This window comes from Heterodontus francisci, chromosome 11, assembly GCF_036365525.1.
Source record: "Heterodontus francisci isolate sHetFra1 chromosome 11, sHetFra1.hap1, whole genome shotgun sequence".
NCBI classification, from domain to species: domain Eukaryota; kingdom Metazoa; phylum Chordata; class Chondrichthyes; order Heterodontiformes; family Heterodontidae; genus Heterodontus; species Heterodontus francisci.
Genome location: NC_090381.1, coordinates 108255994 through 108278727, shown reverse-complemented (window position 1 = coordinate 108278727; position 22734 = coordinate 108255994). Strand labels below are relative to the sequence as shown.

The following is a 22734-nucleotide window of genomic DNA, read 5'->3' as shown; positions in this document are numbered from 1 at the left end:
TCTTTATTTTTATCCGTTCTAATTTCTCTACTATCTTCTCATTTATATGCAGTACCAAGGAATGTATTTGTACGACAACTGCTCCTCGTTAAGTTGGCTTTGTTGTTCCCAAAATAATTTTCTAAATTACAGATTAGGCTTGATAGTACAGTGTTCATGTCAACTTGTGAAGACGAGCACTTTGCAGGAGATTGATAAGTGCGATAATTATTATGTTGCCCTACTTGCTACATCCCGACTTGAAGTGCGCTGAAACAATTGCTATCGGGTGAGGTGTGTCATTGATTTCCTCAGTAATTGTCATTAATGTGCCATCTTGTGCTCATTCTTCTGAAGCACATATCCAACCCGACATTTCAATAGAATGTTATATACAAAATGGAATATTTCAATGCAGTCATTCGTGAATGTCTTACAATGAAAGAAGGACTTGCATTTATATAACGCCTTTTACGACCTCAAGTCCTCCCAAAAATCACAGAATTGTCACAGCACGGGAGGCCATTCTGCCCGTCGCGCCTGCGCTGACTCTCCGAAGGAACAATTCACCTCGTGCCAATGAAGTGCAGTTATTGTTGTTATTTTGGAAACAATTTAATCCTTTTACTACTGAATCCCAAAGAAGGGACAATAAACTGCTCCCCTCTTTTCCCCACATAAATCATAGTATGATGTGGAACTGAAGATTAGTCAGCCCATGGTATCTGTGCCGGCACAAGGAACGAAATATCCAATTGCCCCAAACCTCTGCAATTAGCTCCACTACCTGCAGCCCTACTTTTTTTTTGCATTGCAAGTTAACATTCAATTACCCTTTGAAGAACAATGACCCAGTGAGAACCTGCTTCATGCTCCCTTTTCCCTCTAGAGCTTGGGATGTGACAAGACTTGCCAGTAACATGCTTCCTTTGGGGATTTTGTGGAGATTGCTCAAAATTTTCTTTACATTCAATCGATTTAAACTGAACGCAACCGGAAGACAATCAGATACACTTGTACATAAAGGCATTTGGTAGTAATTACCGATCGCAGTTACCTGCGCCGATAAACTATGAATTGTCTTTGGCTTTGGGTACTATTAACTATGTTAATAACTGTCCGGGCAGTCCATCAGCCAGCCTGTAAGCATTGGGAGAAATTTGATTTGCTCAGTTTATCCAAGGATGGAGACATCGTTCTGGGCGGAATTTTCAGCCTGCACTTCAGTGTAACCGATCAGGAGCGTTCCTTTCAAAACCAACCCAAAGCGGTAAAATGCAAAATGTTAGTTGGCTTTTGCCGTTAACCAATTTCTCTTAAATATATATGTTGTATTATGTTTTGTAAGGCGGTATGATATTATTAAGCCTGATTGCATATGGAATTGTATTTTAGATGTACAAGTGCAGCAATAATCAATGGAAACTTGTACTAAAGATATTCCCCATATGCTCCGTTTTAATAATACTACTAGTTATATTACGTTCTTTATTATTATTGTCACAGTCGATCGTGGAATTACCATATCTCGATCAAATTTTGGGCATCTCTGACTTTCCAGAGCAATTTGATAAAACAAAGGCAAAGTGAAAAGACTCGAGCTATTGGTGCCTCTCCGAGATTATTGCAAGCTATTTTTTTAGATATGCTACTGTTAAATGTCCCTTGTTTTAGAAATTCTAAGGGCATTATCTACGTGTGAGAATTGAACCTCTATAAATTTGTATGAATTCCATTGGCTACATGAAACAGAAAAGTTTTGTAAATTGCACTGATCCATTTATTGCTTGACAATGAATTAGACGTTCAGCTTGAATTCCAGCCTGATGAGGAGCGCCACATTACATTTTGCTACCCAATGAATATAGAATTATCAATTCTCTCTTGTGCATTTTATGCCACACCAGTTTTGTCTATTGCATTGCATTGTTATTGTATGTTGTGTTTTCTTGGCTAATGATGTAAGCCAGTTTTCTCTCTGCGGTGTGATTGTTCAAACAACTGTAAAGGATTGCATTGTTTTCTTACATCAGTGAAAAAACAGAAGAGCTTTGCAACTACCAATGAAATCATGTTTCTCTTAGGGAGGACCAGACTTGGATATTTTAATTCTGAAACCATGAGGCATTCCCTTTCTATGTAAACATTAAACAGTTTAAAAATGAAATCCTGCGAATTCTTATATCAAACGTCTATAGTTATTAGTTTTAAATTAATATGAGTACCACAGTCTCAGAGTAAAAGCCTATTTTGTGAACATTGTTCTTCAAGTTCAGTCTAAGAGAATATAGTTTAATAGACCAATTGTGGCGTCGCGATGGTGCGTGTCAGCCTGACGTACTGGAATGCAAGACCAGACGTCGATGGTTTAAAATGCACGGCAAGACGTGAACAAATCATTCAGTACTGATAATTCGGTGTCCTCTGCTGGGATTCCCATCAGTGGCATGGTGCATTATACCTAGACCATATCTGCCCATTTAGGTGGATGAAAAAGACCCCCATGATACCATTCAATGAAGAGCAGCGAATTTCTCCTGGGCCCAACATTTACGTTTCAACCATGAACAGCAAAAACAGAGTTGAAAGTGCTTAATAATATGTATATATATTCACCGTGTAAGTATCAGAGCAGTTTTTTGCAGTTGCTTTTGTCGCTTTCATATCGATGATTTCGCATTACTTAGGAAACGTATCACAGTTCCTATGAAACTCTGCTAAAAATACAATCACATCCGTAGAAAGCGGATACTTGAGTAAATATCATGTTTTCCGGTCTCCTGCTATTTGTGTTTTTTTTTGTAGGTTTAATTTCAGAGAATTTCGTTTTATGCGGGCAATGATGTTCGCCATTGAAGAAATAAACGGGAACCCGACACTGCTCCCGAATATTACACTCGGATACATGATTTATGATTCTTGTGGCATGCCATCCTTATCTATTAAAGCAGCCTTTGAGATTTTGGATGGTGAAAAGGATGCTCATTCAGAGGATAAATGCAAAAATATCTCCGATGTCTATGCTATTGTGGCTGATTCTGGATCTTCTCAGTCCGCCGCGGTAGCAAGGATAATAAGTCCTTTCAGAATCCCAATGGTAAGTAAGCTACTTTGCAGGAATTAACGACATTGCTGTTTTCATTGGGAAATCCCGAGAGGAAATCCTACATTTTCAGACAGTAGTACGAAGGTTGATTAAATTGACATGACTTGACATTTCTTACCAAATTTGTATCAAATTCAACAAGCATAAATGTTTAAATCAAGAAATGAAACATGGTTATATTGCGGAAAAACACGACATTTTATATTACCATTTTCATTAACTGTTCTACCACTAGGGTGGGTACAGGAAACAATAAAGCGAATTATATAATTTACTCGTTATTCCTCCTTTGTCCCTTAATAATTTGAATTCAAGGTGATCAAATATTCATTTGAAATTGATTATTTTCCTCATAAGTAAGAAAGATTAAACGTTGCTGATCTAGCAGTATTTTACTGAACAAACTTATCGCTGAGTGTGTCTTGCATAGTGGAGTTGTGTGACTGTACCCAGGGCCATAATTGCAATTCATTAGCAGCTGGATGGTGATTAGAGACCAACTTCAGTGTCTTCGCTGCCGTATCGACTGCAATTGGCTAACAAAGGATAGTTCCAGCGATCCATGCTGGAAAGTGAGTGCATATGAACATCGCATGAGAACGGACTTGGACGTGTCTGTTATAGTTTCATTCTAAGAGACGAGCTAATACTCACTGTCAAGGCACAAATATTTCGAATGTGCATTTGTGTGTGAAGAAAAATTGTCATTTTATTATTGTTCATTTTGTTACCTCTGCCGAGTAATTATTAAAGACCCTCCGGCCTGATGTTAAACAATTGACAAGGGATACAACATTTTGCATTCAAAACACTGAAAACAAAAAAGTCTCGTACGTAAATAAAAGCAAAATACTGCGGATGCTGGAAATCTGAAATAAAAACAAGAAATGCTGGAACCACTCAGCAGGTCTGGCAGCATCTGTGGAAAGAGAAGCAGAGTTAACGTTTCGGGTCAGTGACCCTTCTTCGGAACTCCCGTACGTCCCTGTCTCGTATAGCCTTCTACTGCTAAGATGTGATTGCTGAGCCATTAGGAAGTTGTGATTATTTTTGCAACAATTGGTTTGAAAATTTTGATTTCCCACAGGTTAGTTACTTTTCAACCTGTGCATGTTTGAGCAACAGGAAAGAATATCCAACATTTTTCAGAACAATACCAAGTGATTACTTTCAGGCAAGGGCATTGGCTCAACTCGTGAAACGTTTTGAATGGAATTGGATTGGAACAATCAAGAGTGACAATGACTATGGCAACTTTGGAATGCAAGCGTTCACAGAAGCCGTGCAGCAGTTGGGGGTTTGTATTGCATTTTCAGAGTCGTTTTATAGAAAGTATCCGAGGGAAAAGCTGCTCAAAACGGTGAGTGTTATAAAGGAATCAAGCACAAAAGTTATTGTGGCTTTTGTTGCTGAAGGTGATATGGCCATTTTGCTAAAGGAGATCGCAAGACAAAATATCACAGGCATACAATGGATAGGAAGCGAAGCTTGGATTTCCACACCGATCCTTCCCTCAGAAGAGAGCAGGAGGTTCCTTATTGGAGCATTAGGAATCGCAATACGTAAAGTAAATATACCTGGCTTTAAGGAATTTCTAATACAAATGCACCCATCGGCATACCCGGGAAACATTTTACTCAAAGAATTTTGGGAGGCAACTTTTAGTTGTCGTCTAAGCTTGGCAAAAGATAAGACAAATACAACGGAGCAAACATCTGAATGTACAGGCAGAGAGAGTTTGCCAACAATTAAGAATACCTACACCGATGCATCTCGGTTGAGAGTTACGTATAACGTGTACAAAGCAACTTACGCTATTGCACATGCCCTGCACAATATGCTCTCGTGTGAATCTGTGGAAAGAACATCCATTAATAACACATGTAAAAGTACTTCCAATTTTCATTCACAACAGGTACGGAAAATATATTGCAGTTAAAAAATTCTAGTGTATAATATTCTACTTATATACATAACAAGATAGAAAATAAAATTGCACGGCCTCCGCCAAGCAAGATATCGGTAGATCTCATGCTATTTCAATTCTTTCTCTCAAGCTTTTGCAATATTTAAAAGTGGTCACTTTCACCACAAAGACTGGCGAAACTGTATACTTCAACGAAAACGGAGATCCAGTTGCAACGTATGACATTGTAAACTGGCAAAACACTGGGGGTAGTGCTGATGTAGTAACTGTAGGATATTATGATGGATCTGCATCTCCAGGCCAAGAACTCATCATAAACGAAGAATCAATTGTTTGGAGTGAAGGCCAGAGAAAGGTAATCAAAGATTGCTTCAAACCTATAAACAATGTGACATCCTTTACTGTGTACCGAAATATATAATAGTACCTTATTTCCAAAATTAGAAATTTATCAACAAAAGAAGCCTTAGGAACGGGAACATGCTTTAAAGTACAAGAAACGTGTACAGTTTTTGATAACTAACTCGTACATATCCATCTTCTGATCGTATTGGTAACTTTCCCTCATGTGCTCTCTCCGAAAACACATTTAACTCTGCCATCACTCTTTCAATGAGGACATTCTCGTTGACTTCGCATGTTAATTTTCAAAGTGCACCTTTGTATTTGAACTTTTGTTGCCGTGCTAAATTTGTCTGAATCGACATTCTCAATGTCTTTATATTCTTGAAAACATGGTCATAATCACATCAACGTCCCTTTTCTGTCCCGGAAAGTAAGACCGACATCCCTAACCTATCCTGAAAACTTATATTGCTAACATTTCTCCCCTTTCACTTGTTTCAAAGACATGATGCTCGACTTTTTCATAATGTAATGTAGTTAACGAGTCGAAGAGACTTAGCAGTTGGCAGGAAAAAAGATAGAAGCGCAAGGGGAGAGCCAACTGTGTAACAGCCCCGACAACCAATTTTATCTGCCGCACCTGTGGAAGAGTCTGTCATTCTAGAATTGGCCTTTATAGCCACTCCAGGTGCTGCTTCACAAACCACTGACCACCTCCAGGCGCTTACCCATTGTCTCTCGAGACAAGAGGCCATAGAAGAATGCAGTTAATACTGTATAGGAGGTAACAGCTTGCTTTGGTTAGACGATCTTTATATTGTTTTCAGCTCTCCAGCAGACTAGTTCCAAATGATCTAATATTCATGAGCTAAGAAAAGCTGTCAAATTCTGATCCTGTCCAATTATCTTTGTGGCAATTATCCTGTTTGTATGGCTATTGTATAGCCTGAGTGTAGACCAGAGTGTGATTTGGCCATGGTTGAAAACCCATAGCAATTATTAGTGGCAACCGTAGCATAATGGTTGAAAATAGAGACATGTTATCGAAGCTTGAATCAACTAAATTTAAATTCCCCGTCTGCCATGGTGGGATTTGAACCCATATCGCTGGATTATTAGTCCAGGTCTCTAAATTCCTAGTACAACAACATAACTATTATTAACAGTCGTTTGGCAGTACAGAACTTGGGTATTGCTGAAAATAGAGACATGTTGTCAAAGCTTTGCGTTTTGCACTCATCAGGACAATTTGAAAGAATACCAATGTATGGGAAAGCAACAACATTATACTGTACGAGAAGAGAGTGGTGATTGGTTGGCCACTGGACTCTGACTGGTAGAGGCATTGCCATGGAGAATGCGCCAGTTTATGGAGACTGACAGTTTACTGCCAAGCTTTGTTTGAAATTTAAACCAGGCAGCTTGACTCTGATTGGTCAAGGTATTGCCCTGAGGAATGAGCTAGTGAATGGCTGTCAATTATTTAGTTTAACTGAAACAGGTGCAATGTGTGTCCATGATCTTTCTGTCTGCAAAGAACAGCCATAGATATTTGCGATGCAGTGTTATATCATCGCGATCTGGACATGCCACCATTGTGTGAATCAGTATTCATTGAACTTATGAACTCACCAACTCGTGCAGTTGAATTTAGTTTTAACGACACCATGTATGCCCAAATAAATGGTGCTGCCATGGGATCCCATCTGGGCCCAGCTCTGACAAACATCTTTGTTGGGTCCCATGAGAAATGTGTCTTCGATGGAATGACACCTAACCTTCTTGCTCTTGCATATTTCCTTTATGTAGATGATTCGTTTCTTATATTTGAATTTGCATGTGCATGTAATCATAACCTTATATGCCTTCATGCATTCTATCTTGCATTCAAATTCACCTTTGAAATGGATAAGTCAAATGAGCTCCCTTTCCTTGATGTACTAGTTCAGAAATCTGCTAAGCGGTTCTCTACCACGGTCGACTGCAAGCTGACCTTCACTGCTGAATGCACGCATTGGGATTCTCACAGTTCCAGGTGCTAGAAGATTGGTCTTATCAACAACCTTGTAAATAGGGTGCAAGCCATTTGCTCACAACGCAAGCTTGATGCTGAAACAGGGTGAATCAAAGGCATCCTGTGTGACAATGGCTACTCTGATCAGATCATTTCTTGGTGTATATCGCACAAACTTATGAACGGGCCTAAGGCTGTCATTTTCAACCCTTAGACGTGCCCAGTCTACCTCAGATTATCCCAAATTTTGAGCAACTGGCGAAGCTAGCTGTTTCATGCTGTTATGCAGTAGCAAGATGTGTGGTGTTTGCCTCTAACAGGATGCTGCCATCAAGAAAAAAGTCCTGCCTCTCATATAAATGAGTAATGTGATTTATGAAATTCAGTGCCAGTGTGATGCTCGGTGTATAGGCCTTACATCCCAAAGACTGGCAGATCACATCAAACAACATGTCCCTTCTGCTGTTCACTGGTGGCAAGGTGCAGGCTGTACCCGGCCAGCCCGTGCTTGCAAAACCCAAAACACTGTGTCCAGCATTAGATGTGATCCTGCGTTTGGACAACATTTGCTAAATAATCCTCAGTATGCTAAGAATTACACCAACAACCAATTTAAGATTGCCAGTCAGGCTTGCAGTATGGTGCATTTGCGCCTACTGGAAGCTACATCTATTAATACACAGGACCCTGTTCTTTGCAGACAGAAAGAATGTGTGCACACATTGCGCCTGTTTCCACTAAACAAAATAAGTGACAGCCATTTGCTGGTTCATTCCTCAGGGCAATGCCTTGACCAGAGTCAAGCTGCCTGGTTTGAATTTCAAAAAAGGCCTCGAAAATATCTGTCAGACACCATCAACCAGTGCATTTTCCATGGCAAAGTTTCTACCAATCAGAGTCTACTTGCCAACCAATCAGCACTCTCTTCTCATAGAGTATAAACTTGTTGCTTTCCCTTACATTGCTATTCTTGCAAATTGTCCTGATGAGTGGAAAACGAAAAGGTTTGACAACGTCTCTATTTTCAGCAATATTCAAGCTCTATATCACCAAACATCGATTAATACTGGTTTTGTTGTTGTCCTGGTAATTCAGAGACCTGGACTAATAATCCAGCGATATGAATTCAAATTCCACCATGGCAGACGGGGAATTTAAATGTAGTTAATGAAATAAATCTGGATTGCAAAGCTAGAATGAAATGACTGAATTGTTAGAAAAACCGAACTGGTTCATTCATGTCCTTTACGGAAGGAACCTGCTGTCCTTACCCAATCTGGCCTATATATGACTCCAGACCACACCAATGCAGTGAACTCTTAACTGTCCTCTGAAAATGCCTAGAAAGTCACTCAGTTTCATACCAGCAACTTCGCAAGTTCAATAAGGGATAGGCAATAACTGCTGGCTTTGGCAGTGATGCCTAAACCCTGTGAATGAATGAATAAATACATAAACAACTGTCCCAATTCAAACATCGCACTTTCCAACCCAGGTTACCTGATAGTGCTTCGAGATAATCCATTGGTATATCATTCCAATTGTACAATCCCTACCTTTTTTTTGGCTAATCCATCACAGATCAAAAATCAAACCTCGCTCCTGCAAGCATTTGTGACTCTTGCAACATTAGAATGTGCTTCTGATCAGTGGACCAAGTTCAGCATGTTTCAAAGCTCCAAACATAAATGTCTCTTCTTTACATAAGGTACCACAGGCAATTTGTTCTGAAAGCTGTACTGCTGGAACAAGGAAAGCTGCCAGAATAGGAAAACCTAATTGTTGCTTTGATTGTATAGAATGCGCTGAAGGTGAAATCAGTAATGTTACAGGTATGTAAACATATATACATTGTATATATAATATTAGCTGTTCTACACATTCTAATCTATGTGTATAGATCTATTTTCTAAAAGAGGCTTTATTTAATGTACTTTAACTTTTTAAAGATACAGTAATTTGCGTAAAATGCCGTTGGGATTATTGGTCTAATGAACATCGAGACCAATGCTTTTTTTTTTCCAAAATATACTTTATTCATAAAAATATGTAAAAAGTACTTTACCAAACAGTTTCAAACAGCACCAAGTCAAAAAATACAAACAGTGCAAAGGTGATCAGTTTCCTTCAATACAATCATGAGTTGTCTCACAACCCTTCCATTTCATTTGTCATGCCAGGTGCATTTTTACATTTTACAGCACACCAAATTTTCCCGATAAAGTTCGAGGGGTTTCACATTGATCCAGCCCCTCAGTTCAGCTTGGTGGGGGACGTTACACAGTTGTCTTTCCCCATTAAGCCTTTGCTGCGGCTGCCCCAAGCTTCAGTGCGTCCCTCAGCACGTCGTCCTGGACCTTGGAATGTGCCAGTCTAGAACATTCGTTCGTGGACAACGCTTTGCGCTGGAAGACCAACAAGTTTCGGGCAGACCAAAGGGTGTCTTTCACCGAATTGATAGTCCTCCAGCAGCAGTTGATGTTTATCTCAGTGTGCGTCCCTGGGAACATCCCGGAGAGCACAGTCTCCTGTATTACAGAGCTGCTTGGGATGAACCACGTCAAAAACCATTGCATCTCTTTCCACACCTGCTTTGCAAAGACACATTCCCGAAGGAGGTGGGCAACTGTCTCTTGCCCACCACAGCCACCTCAAGGGAATTGTGCAGAGGGGGCGAGACTTTGGATGTGCAGGAAGGATCTGACGGGAAGGGCTCTTCTCACTACCAGCCAAGCTACATCTTGGTGCTTGTTTGAAGGTTCTGGTGATGAGGCATTTCGCCAAATGACTTTGGCGATCTGCTCGGGGAACCATCCGACAGGATCCACCCTCTCCTTTTCCCGTAGGGCCTTGAGGACATTCCGTGCAGACCACTGCCTGATGGATTGGTGGTTAAAGGTGTTCTTCCACGGAAACTGCTCAACGAAGGATAGGTGGTACGGCACGGTCCAACTGGATGGAGCGTTCCACGGCAATGTGACCAGCCCATCCTTCGCTACACCGGGGACAGTTAGAACCTCAGCACGTAGTGACACTTGGAGTTTGCGTACTGGAGGTCGACACACAGCTTGATGCAGCCGCACATGAAGGTGATCATCAGGATGAGGGCGACGTTGGGTACATTTTTCGTGCCCTTATCCAGAGATTTGAACATCGTGCCCCTCCAGACCCGGTCCATTTTGGATCCCCAGATGAAGCGGAAAATGGCTCGGGTGACCGCCACAGTGCAGGAGTGGGGTATGGGCCCGACCTGCACCATGTGCAGCAACAATGTGAGCGCCTCGCACCTGATGACCAGGTTCTTAGCCACAGTGGAGAGAGATCGCTGCTCCCACATGCTCAGCTTGTGTTGTACCTCGGCGACTTGCTCCTTCCAGGTTTTGGTGCACGCCCCGGCCCTTCTGTACCCAGCACCTTCAGGTAGTCTAACCTGAAGGTGAAGGCAGCAAAGGATTGGTCAGCCCAGTTTCCAAAGAACATGGCTTCACTGTTGCCGTGGTTAACTTTGGCTCCCGAGGCCAGTTCGAACTGGTCACAGATGCTCATCAGTCTGCGCACAGACAGCGGATCTGAGCAGAAGACAGTGACGTCATCCATGTACAGCGAGGTTTTAACCTGAGTGCCTCCACTGCCTGGGATTGTTACCCCTCTTATGCTCGCATCCTTCCTAATAGACTCAGCAAAGGGTTCAATACAGCAAACAAACAAATCCCGGGAGAGAGGACAGCCCTGTCTGACTCCAGATTGGATCTGGAAACTTTCCCATTCCCACCCATTGATAGAGACTGCGCTACTGATGTTTGTGTCGAGCAGTTTAGTCCAATTGCAGATTCCCTCCCCAAACCCCATTTTGGAAAGCATGTCCATCATTTAGGTGTGCAATATCTTGTCAAAAGCCTTCTCCTGGTCCAGGCTGATGAGGCAGGTGTCCACCCTCCTGTCCCGTACATAGGCGATCGTATCCCTGAGTAGCGTGAGGCTATCAGAGATCTTCCTGCCGGGTACAGTACAGGTCTGATCAGGGTGGATCACCAACTCCAGAGCAGACTTGACTCGACTGGCTATGACTTTGGACATAATCTTGTAGTCAACATTAAGCAGTGAGATGGGCTGCCAATTTCTGCTTTCTGCCCTCTCCTCCTTCCACTTGTAGATGAGGGTGATGATGCCTTACCTCATGGATTTTGACATGCTGCCAGCCAGGAGCATCCTCTCATATATGTTCAGCAGGTCTGGGCTGACCCAGTCCCATAGGGCCGAATACAACTCAACTGGTCAGCCATCGCTTCCAGAAGTTTTACTTATCTCGAAGGACTCAACGGCCTTTGTCAGCTCATCCAGAGTTAGCGGCTTGTCCAGTCTTTCCCTCGTGCTGTCATCTCAGACCACTGTGATAGATGACAGGAAGGACTGGGATGATCTGCTGTCTGTGGGCTTCACGTCATACAACCCAGCATAAAAGGATTTGCTGATCCTTAGTATGTCGGACTGTGAAGATGTCACTGAGCCATCCTCTTCCTTCAGGCTGCTGACAACAGAGCTCTCTCTGTGTACCTTTTGGAAGAAGTAATGTGAGCACGTCTCATCCTGCTCAATGGAGCGGACTCTGGACTGGAAGATGATCTTGAAGGCCTACGTGGCAAAGAACGAGGCCTACTGGCATCGAGGCCAATTTTTTTTTATTTTTTTTATTTCCAAAATATACTTTATTCATTAAAATCTGAAAAAATTACATTCCCAAACAGTTTAAAATAGCATCATGTCAAAAAATACAAACAGTGCAAAGGTGATCAGTTTCCTTCTATACAATTATGAGTTGCCTCACAACCCTTCCATTTTATTGTCATGCCATATACATTTTTACATTTACAGCACACAAAATCTTCGAGGGGTTTCCCATGAATCCAGCCCCTCAGTTCAGCTTGGTGGGGGGGACCTTACAATGTTGTCTTTCCCCATTGAGCCTTTGCTTTGGCTGCCCCAAGCTTTAGTGCGTCCCTCAGCACATAGTCCTGGACCTTGGAATGTGCCAGTCTGCAACATTCGGTCGTGGACAACTCTTTGAGCTGGAAGACCAGCAGGTTTCGGGCAGATCAAAGGGCGTCTTTCACCGAATTGATAGCCCTCCAGCAGCAGTTGATGTTTATCTCGGTGTGCGTCCCTGGGAACAGCCCGTAGAGCACACCGTGTTGCAGAGCTGCTTGGGATGAACCTCGACAAAAGCCACTGCATCTCTTTCCACACCTGCTATGCAAAGACACATTCCAGGAGGAGGTGGGCAACCATCTCTTCCCCACCACAGCCACCGCGGGGGCATTGTGCAGAGGGGGCGAGACTTTGGGCATGCATGAAGGATCTGACGGGGAGGGCCCTTCTCACCACCAGCCAAGCTACATCTTGGTGCTTGTTTGAAAGTTCTGGTGATGAGGCATTCCGCCACATGACTGGCGGTCTGCTCGGGGTGCCATCCGACAGGATCCCCCATCTCCTTTTCCCGTAGGGACTTGAGGGCATTCCATGCAGACCACTGCCTGATGGACCGGTGGTCAAAGGTGATTTCCCGCAGAAACTGCTCCACGAAGGATAAGTGGTACATCACGGTCCAACTGCATGGAGCGTTCCGCAGCAATGTGACCAGGCCCATCCTTCGCAACACCGGGGACAGATAGAACCTCAGCACATAGTGAAACTTGGAGTTTGCGTACTGGAGATCTACACACAGCTTGATGCAGCCACACACGAAGGTGGACATCAGGATGAGGGCCACGTTGGGTACATTTTTCCCGCCCTTGTCCAGAGATTTGAACATCGTGTCCCTCCGGACCTGGTCCATTTTAGATCCCCACATGAAGTGGAAAATGGCTCGGGTGACTGCCACAGCGCATGAGTGGGGTATGGGCCAGACCTATGCCAGGTACAGCAACAACGTGAGCGCCTCGCACCTGATGACCATGTTCTTACCTACAATGGAGAGAGATCGCAGCCTCCACATGCCCAACTTTTGTCGTACCTTGGCTACTCGCACCTCCCAGGTTTTGATGCATGCCCTGGCCCTTCCGAACCATATCCCCAGCACCTTCAGGTAATCTGACCTGACGGTGAAGTGGACAAAGGATCGGTCAGCCCAGTTCCCAAAGAACATGGCCTCGCTCTTGCCGTGGTTAACTTTGGCTCCCGAGGCCAGTTTGAACTGGTCACAGATGCTCATCAGTCTGCGCACGGACAGCGGATCCGAGCAGAAGATAGCGACATCATCCATGTACAGGGAGGTTTTAACCTGAGTGCCTCCGCTGCCTGGGATTGTCACCCCTCTTATGCTCGCATCCTTCCTAATAGACTCAGCAAAGGGTTTAATACAGCAAACAAATAAATCCCGGGAGAGAGGACAGCCCTGTCTGACTCCAGATTTGATTGGGAAACTTTCCGATTCCCACCCGTTGATTGAGACTGCGCTACTGATGTTTGTGTAGAGCAGTTGGATCCAATTGCAGATTCCCTCCCCAAACCCCATTTTGGAAAGCACGTCCATCATGTAGGTGTGCGATATCCTGTCAAAAGCCTTCTCCTGGTCCAGGCTGATGAGGCAGGTGTCCAAACTCCTGTCCCGTACATAGGCGATCGTATCCCTGAGTAGCACGAGACTATCCGAGATCTTCCTGCCGGGTACAGTACAGGTCTGATCGGGGTCAATCACCAACTCCAGAGCAGACTTGACTCGACTGGCTATGACTTTGGACAGAATCTTGTAGTCAACATTAAGCAGTGAGATGGGCCGCCAATTTCTGATTTCTGCCCTCTCCCCCCTTCCGCTTGTAAATGAGGGTGATGATGCCTTTCCTCATGGATTCTGACATGCTGCCGGCCAGGAGCATACTCTCGTATACTTCCAGCAGGTCCGGGCCGGCCCAGTCCCACAGGGCCGAGTGGAACTCGACCGGTAAGCCGTCACTTCCAGGAGTTTTACTCATCTTGAAGGACTCAACGGCCTTTGTCAGCTCATCCAGAGTTAACGGCTTGTCCAGTCTTTCCCTCCTGCCGTCATCGAAGACCTCTGTGATAGATGACAGGAAGGACTGGGAGTCTCTGCTGTCTGTGGGCTTCGCGTCATACAGCCCAGCATAAAAGGATTTGCTGATCCTTAGCATGTCGGACTGCGAAGACGTTACCGAGCCATCTTCTTCCTTCAGGCTGCTGATAACAGAGCTCTCTCTGTGTACCTTTTGGAAGAAGTAACGCGAGCACGTCTCATCCTGCTCGATGGAGCGGACTCTGGACCGGAAGATGATCTTGGAGGCCTCCTTGGCAAAGAGCGAGGCCTGCTGGCTCTTTACCTCTTGGAGGTCCTCCTTAACCTCGACCCCCATTGACTGCAACCGGAGCAGATTTTGCATACATTTCTGGAGTCGGGACATTTCCCTCTGTCTCTCTCTCGCCCTCTGAACACCTTTGTGGATGAAGAACCTCTTGATGTTCTCCTTAATCACTTCCCACCAGTGAACTGGAGACTCAAAGAGGGGTTTCACGGTCCTCCAACCTTTGTAATCCCATTTGAGTTCCTCAACGTTCTCTGGGGTCAGCAGTGTAGCATTGAGCTTCTAAGTCCATCTGCCAACCCGCTGGTCGTCCTGTAAGTGACAGTCGGCCAGTAAGAGGCAGTGGTCGGAGAAGAACACAGGCTTGACGTCGGTGGATCCGACCGTGACAGCACGGGACAGAAACAGGAAGTCAATCCTGGAACGGGCAGACCCGTCCGATCTTGACCATGTGTATCTGCGCTGCACTCCGTCTGCAGGTTTGCTGAAGACGTCGTGCAGTTTGGCATCTTTAACTGTTTCTATAAAGAATCTGGACGTAGCGTCCAGTTTGCTGTCATCACTGCCGGATCGTCCAGCCGCATTGATGATGCAGTTGAAGTCACCGCCTAGGATGACCGGCCTGGACGTCGCCAGCAGCAGTGGGTGCTGCTGGATGACGGTCAGCCGCTCGCTGCGTTGTACCGGGGCATACACGTTGATCAACCGGAGCGGAGCGTTGTTGTACATTATGTCTGCTATGGGGAGACGACCGCCCACCACCTCCTTAACTTCGGAGATGGTGAAGTCACTGGACCACAGCAGAATACCCAGGCTGGAGGAACGGCAATCATTTCCGCCCGACCTGATCGATGGCCCATGGGACCACCATCGCGACCACTGCCTGTCGGTGCTGAGGTGTGGTATTCCACACTCCTGCAGAAACAGTAGGTCGGTTTTGATCTTGGCGAGGTAATCCAAGGTTCAAACACATCGCGTAGTAGATTTAATGCTACGCACATTAATGGAAGCAATCTTTACACCCATTTTTTAAAAGTTAGTTGTTGCTTCCCATACCATTTGTCCTTGCTAGTCCCAGTCCTTCGGCATGTTCCTGCATACCCATCGTGTAAGCAAGCTGTTTCACAATAGTTGGGCTCAGAAACCCCTCCTGGTTTTTCATGCAGGGGTCGTTCTGCTGGAGTGACATCGTTGGGGGGGGTGGTTCTTGTAGGCAGCATAGATTGAGTTATCCTCTGCTGCTTCCATCTGTTCATCCTCGAAAACATCACTGCTCCCGGCTTCCCGGAGCTGAGGTGCACCAGACGTGTCTTTGCTCCTGGTGTCCCGGAGCTGAGACGCGTTGGCCACATCATTACGTGTGGCGTTTTGGGGTCGGGGCACGCCGGGCCCATCACAGCTTCCAGTGCCCGGGGGCTGGGATGCTTTATCTTCCATCTCCTTGGAGTTCTGCCGCCTCTTTTGAAGGGGCTGTCGTTCCAGCATTCCCCTGTCCAATGAAGAGGAGTTGTTGCAATCTGATTCAGAAGATAGCCTCCTCTCGCCACTGGTTTGGGTGGTGGCCTGTTCCGCTTTGGGATGTTTTTTCTTTGTGGTTTTCCTCTGGAACACTTGCCACTGACCTGTTTGTCCATCTGCTGCCTCCTCCTCCATTGATTCTGTCTGTGGAGGAGCGGTTTCCGGGTGCAGGGTAGGTGCTGGGTCACTGGTTTCAGCTACCTCCCCTTCCTTCTCCTTCTCAGGTTGAAGTTCCTCACTGCGGAGAAGGTTGCTGGTCTCCTTTAGAACACCGGACGCCTTTGTCGAACCTTATCCCGGCCTTTCCTTGGACCTTGCCACCTGAGCATAACTGAGGCAGCGTTTGGGGCAGGTTTTGTGGAGATGGCCTGCCACACCGCTCAAGTTGCAACACTTAGTCTGCTTACAGTCCTTGGTCTGATGGCCTTCCGCCTTGCAGTTCTTGCAAACAGCCATGCTGCAGTTGGCTGCCACGTGACCAGATTTGCCACAGGTGCGGCAAACTCTGGGATGCCCAGCGTAGACCAAGAAGCCTCAACTTCCCCCAATAGCGAAGCTGGAGGGAGGGTGGATGATGCCTCCACTGCGATCGACCTTCAAGGTCACCTTGACCTGCCGCTTGCTGGTCCAAATCCCAAAGGGGTCCTTGACATCAGTGCTGCTGCCGGCCACCTCGACGTACCTGGCGAGAAAGGTGAGTACATCCACCACCGGAACATGGGGGTTGTAGAGGTGACTTGTCACCACCCGGTCCCGTTGTGACGGAAGCGTGAAGAGCGGCTCCGCTGTGAGGATCGACAGTGGCGTCCGGTCCCCTTTCTCCTTGAATGCCTTCAGGAATTTGATGCATCCCGCCACGTTCCGGAATGTCACGTCGAAGTATCCACTGCTGGGGAAGTCCTGCAGGCAGAAGACGTCCACCGTTGAAATCCACAGCAATCGAAGAGAATTTTCTTGATGAAGAAGGTGCGATCGACCGGTGCATCTCCTTCCTTGTCTTTCACGACCACACGAACGGTGTTGCGCACTCCCTGGCCCAAAGCTCGAAGATTGGTTATAGCCATTTTACTCAAAGCTTCCCCAGGATCAAAAGGCAATGATCATGGTCTCTTCTCAACCAAGTAAGCACTGATAAGAACAGATACTACACTTGATCTTAGCCAAAAGGCCGAGAAGCCTACTGGCATCGAGGCCAATGCATACCGAAGATTACCGAATTTCTAACCTTTGAGGAGAGCATGGGGATTGCTTTAGTGACGCTGGCATAATTTGGAACCAGCTTCACAGTAACTGTCGCCAAACTTTTCTAAATTTACGTAAATGCTCCCATTGTTAAAGCTAACAACTCTGAATTAAGATTTCTGCTTCTTTTTTCTTTAGCACTGTGCTTTCTCTGCTCAATAACGTTCATTTGGGAAACCTTCACGCTGGTCATGCAAGCTTCGTCACACCGCATTTGGTATTACTTTTGTTCTCTGTATTTTTTGCGTTTTGGGCAAAACATTGGTTGTGATGATGGCCAGAAAAATGGTTAGGTTGTGTAGACAGATTTCATATACTAGGTTTGTATTCCAATTAGTCTAGAAGATTAAGGAGTGATCGAATTGAGATGTTTATGATGATTAAAAAGTTGATAGGGTAGATGAGATAAAATATTTCCTCCCGTAAGGGAATCCAGAACGGGGTATAACTTGAAATTAGATCTCGTCCGATCAATGGTGAAGTCAGGAAGCATTTCTCCACACGAAGATTAGTCGAAAACTGGAACTCTCAAATCGAAAAAAAGTTGAGATTATGTCAATTGAAATTCTCACTCTGATAGGTTCTGTTAGATCATGCAAACAAGCCGAGTAGATAGATTTAAGATACTGATCAGCAGTCATCTAATTGAATGACGGAAGAGGTTCGAGGGGTTGAATGGCCTGTTCCTGTGTTCTTATGAAAATTATTTCAATATTAAACTTGTGTTTGATACTAATAAAGTTTCACATTGGCTTCTATGGAAATTATATGAATACAATATATAAATGATAAGCATTCCATATGTTTAGTATCGATGAATATCATCCGTTACCTTATTTGACTAGTGCGCACCAGTGTTTCAGCATCTTTGCTGCTGCATCTTTGACGTTATACAAACTGACATGCACTTCATAAAAAGATCTTTGTGAAAAATCAATCTCTAACCCTTAGATTAGCTGATAATTATTCTGCATGATAATCTTTTTACAAGTGCTTAATGTGCATATATGAAATTTATTTATTTGTTAGTATAACTTTTTTTTGTACTTGGGATTGCACTTGCACTTTGACTTGTACAGGTGCCTCTCGTCTTAAGCATGTCTGCAGAAAAGTGGAACTAGTTTGGTGAGCTGTATCACAGCTACTGATTGTTAACTCAATGCACCTCTTACACCTCTTTGATTTCAGTTCGTCAGTGGTACTTATTCAATTACAGCCTAAAGTCTCTTTCAGTGTTTACTTCTCTCACAGCTGCATACACATCAGGCAAAGGGGAATTTAAAAACTTGTAAGCAAGGAAAAAGTTTTATAGAATAGCACCAACAGTAAATTGGCAATATGCATCAACAGAAAGAATGGGAAATTAAAAGCAGAAAATTCAATGTGTGACTCTGATTAACTGGGATGCTTCAATAATTTCTGGATATCATGTGGCACATTTTATCGATTGGATGGATTTTTGGAGACAAACAAAAATATGAGGGACTGTATCTACACTGTAATCCGATTCTCCACAAAGTGTCCTCATAAATCCCAAAATAAGCAAGTGTATACTTCTAGTTAATACATGTCACACGATGGTGATAGGTGCCATCTGAATCTTCCTCCCCATCTAAGCGGATTTACGCTCAGAGAAGACAACACAATTGAAAAGATCGTGCATTTTCTATGGAGGAAACAAGAGAGATTTTTGAACATCAAGCCTTCTGACAATGGCTGGCCATCATGTCAATATTGGCATCTATATAAATTGAACACCAAGTTCATGAGGTATGCTCCACCCATACAAATATGGTAGCTGCCAGAGGTTTGGGGCACAGCAAAAATAATGACATACGTGTGAACACAATAAACAATAATGCCACTGTCATCCCTGCACAAAAGCCAATCCCCAGTGTCATTCACGTCATCAATTTATTCCTTTGTAGCAGGTGCACAGTTTGCAATGATGTAATGTATGCCAATTTTACAACGACCCTTGTTACCCATCTGGTTCACTAATATCCTTTAGGGAAGGAAATCTGCCGTCCTTACCTGGTCTGGCCTACATGTGACTCCAGACCCACAGCAATGTAGTTGACCCTTAAAGACCCTCTGAAATGGTCGAGCAAGCCACTAATTTGCACAAAACCAATACGAAGTGCAAGAAAAGGAACAAAACCAGACAGACCATCTGGCATCGACTTAGGCACTGGAAATGACAAACCGAGCCCTGTCGACCCTGCAAAGTCCTCCTTACTAACATCTGGAGGCTTGTGCTAAAATTGGGAGAGCTGTCTCACAGATGAGACAAGCAACAGTCTGACATAGTCATAGTCACGGAATCACACCTTACAGAGAATGTCCTTGATACCACCATCACTATCCCTGGGTATGCCCTGTCCCAGTGGTAGGACAGACCCACCAGAGGTGGCGGCACAGTGGTATACAGTTGGGAGGGAATTGCCTTGGGAGTCCTCAACATTGACTGTGGATTCCATGGAGTATCATGGCATCAGGTCAAACATGTTCTAGGAACCCTCCAGCTAATTACCACCTCCTGCCACCACCGCCCCCCTCCCACCCCGCTCCTTGGCTAATGAATCAGTACTTCTCCAATTGGAATAAGCACTAAGGGTAGAAAGGGCATGGAATGTACTCTGAGTGGGGAGATTTCAATTTCCATCACCAAGAGTGGCTCGGTAACACCACTACTGACCGAGCCCTAAAGGAGATAGCTGCTAGACTGGATAATGATCAAGTTTTGTGTTACATTTCAGATTCCGTCTATTGCATAAAATGTCCATTGGAATTCCAGTCTAATAAACGGCGCGACCAGTGCATCCGGAAGGAAATTGAGTTTCTTTCCTTTTCGGAGATCATGGGAATCATTCTGGTGACACTGGCATTGCTTGGAACCTGCAGCACCATGAGTGTATTCGCAATATTCTATTTTTACAGGCACACACCAATTGTGAAAGCTAACAACTCTGAGTTAAGCTTTCTTCTTCTTTTTGCATTGTCACTTTGTTTTCTGTGTTCAATTACATTCATCGGTGAACCTTCAGTCTGGTCGTGTATGCTATGTCACACAGCGTTTGGTGTTATATTTGTTCTTTGCATATCCTGTATGTTGAGCAAAACAATTGTTGTGGTGATGGCATTCAAAGCAACCTTTCCTGGCAATAATAGGATGAAGTGGTTTGGGCCTACACAACAACGGCTGACTGTTTATATCCTTACACTGGTACAATGTGTTATATGCACGGTCTGGTTAATTATATGTCCACCTCACCCTTTGAAAAATACTACTTATTTTAATAAGATAATTGTGTTTGAATGCAATGTAGGATCTTCTGTAGCTTTTTATAGTGTACTTGGTTATATTGGAATTCTGTCTTGTATTTGTTTTGTAGTTGCTTTTCTAGCTCGCCAACTTCCAGATAACTTCAATGAAGCTAAACACATAACGTTCAGTATGCTTATCTTTTGCGCAGTTTGGATAACCTTCATTCCAGCTTATATAAGCTCCCCAGGGAAATATGCTGTGGCCGTAGAAGTATTTGCTATTTTGGCCTCCAGCTTTGGTCTACTTGTTTGCATTTTTGCTCCAAAATGTTATATCATCCTACTGAAAAAGGAGAGGAATACAAAGAAGCACATGATGGGCACAGGGGCTTCCAAAAAGTTGTGACAACTTTCGTAAATGAGGCGATGACATTTTAATAGGAAATTAATTGATCATAAAGACAGCGAATGGAAATAAAATGGGCACAGATGTAAAACGGAATGCCGATTCGCTATCACCCGTTTTACATTGTCGCACAAAGTCAAAATGGCCCGCAGTAAGGGGAATTATTTGCCTGAGGTTGATAGTGTTAAACGGACCAAATTGATTCATCCAGTTACATATCTCTGTCCATTTTCATTTAATCGAAATTTTACACAACTGACCAAAGTCACAATTTGTTCCCACCCCACTCCTTGAATATTGTTTTATTTCTTTATTGCTAGAATTTTCAACTGGCCACTTGTTTTATAATGCATATTATTCAATTCAGATTCGATTCTGAAACTTACACTGAGATATGCAAGGTAGATTATTCACATTAGTTTCATTGACAACATCGCCGTCAATGTGCTATCATTATGCTCGTTTAACAGTGAGGGAGAGGGGTAATTTTCTATTTCACTTCGGCAGCAATATGGCGAAGTGAATTGTCTGCCTGTTTTCGAAATCGTTGGATTGTCATCACCAAAGGGAGTACACGAATTATTATCCAGATGCTATAATTCACCGCTATCGTGTAGATTTGGCATATGGAACACTTAATTTCCTAAAATGGTTGTTGTTTATCCCAGACTATCATGGACTGCACCCATCGTAAACTACGTAGATTAAAATCACGTGGTCTGCAAATTAAAGTTCAAACTCATTTCACATCATTCATGCACATCAGGCACAACATTTTTCTTTTTCCTTTTCTTTTTTGTGTTTATTTTATTTCAGTTTGTTTCTACTGTGCCTACCCACTGTGTTTTTCATGTTTGTGCTTGTGGCTGTTCAGTTTTCAGTCCATTAACACCCTATCTGTATTAATGCTTTGTCTTTAGCACACTATTAGCATATTGTTTGCCATTGCTCCATGACCTTCTGGTCTTCTGTTCTGTGGACCTTGTCCTATCAATAACTTCTCTTCTGTTATCTCTTGCCCCACCCCCGCATTACTTGCTTAAAATCTTTTACATTTCTTATATCTGCCAGTTCTGATGAAACGTCACTACCTGAAACGTTAACTGTGCTTCTCTCTCCGCTGATGCTGCCAGACCTGCTGAGTATTTCCAGCACTTTCTGTTTTTATGTTCAAGAGCGTGCTATGTGACTTTTTAAAATAAAGGTAACACACGTTACTTTGGAATCCAAGGAGTTGATGTTCATTGTGTGTAAAGTTCTAGAAACCCTATTGAAGATAAGATCATGGGATATCAGATAAGAAATATAATCAGAAAATGGGTGTTCCTGAAGGGGAGGTCTTGCCCATCTAACTTATTGTATTTTTTTGAGGGTGTGACGAAGGAGCTGAATAGGGGTCAGGCAGTATATGCGATGTCCCTGGATTTCAGTAATGCCTTTGACACAGTTCCTTGAGAATGGTTGGCCCTGAATATAAAGGACGTGGGAGTCGGCGGAAATATGTTATAATGTATAGGTAATTTGCCAGTCTGATTGAGAAGATTGGCTCTCCATTATGTGGGAACACGTTGGAGGAGGCCACGGCACAGGAACAGGGAGGGAGCCTGCTGCTGGGCT

At 43.9% G+C, this 22734-nt stretch overlaps 1 protein-coding gene and 1 pseudogene across 1 annotated transcript; one reads left to right on the top strand and one right to left on the bottom strand.

Moving 5' to 3' along the window:
* The first annotated feature begins 1126 nt into the window (after window positions 1-1126).
* LOC137374952 (extracellular calcium-sensing receptor-like) lies at window positions 1127-21117 on the top strand. Its single transcript, XM_068041565.1, has 6 exons — window positions 1127-1263; window positions 2785-3076; window positions 4173-5000; window positions 5143-5367; window positions 9080-9203; window positions 20204-21117. Coding segments are annotated over exons 1-6 (2385 nt in total). The 5' UTR covers window positions 1127-1261.
* Window positions 17274-17382, bottom strand: LOC137375512 (U2 spliceosomal RNA; annotated as a pseudogene).
* Window positions 21118-22734: the final 1617 nt, after the last annotated feature.

Excerpts from the sequence above, each read along its gene's own strand:
- LOC137374952 (XM_068041565.1), top strand. Across the intron at positions 3,077-4,172 it reads GTCCTTTCAGAATCCCAATG|GTTAGTTACTTTTCAACCTG; the intron begins GTAAGTAAGCTA and ends GATTTCCCACAG. Across the intron at positions 5,001-5,142 it reads CCAATTTTCATTCACAACAG|CTTTTGCAATATTTAAAAGT; the intron begins GTACGGAAAATA and ends CTTTCTCTCAAG.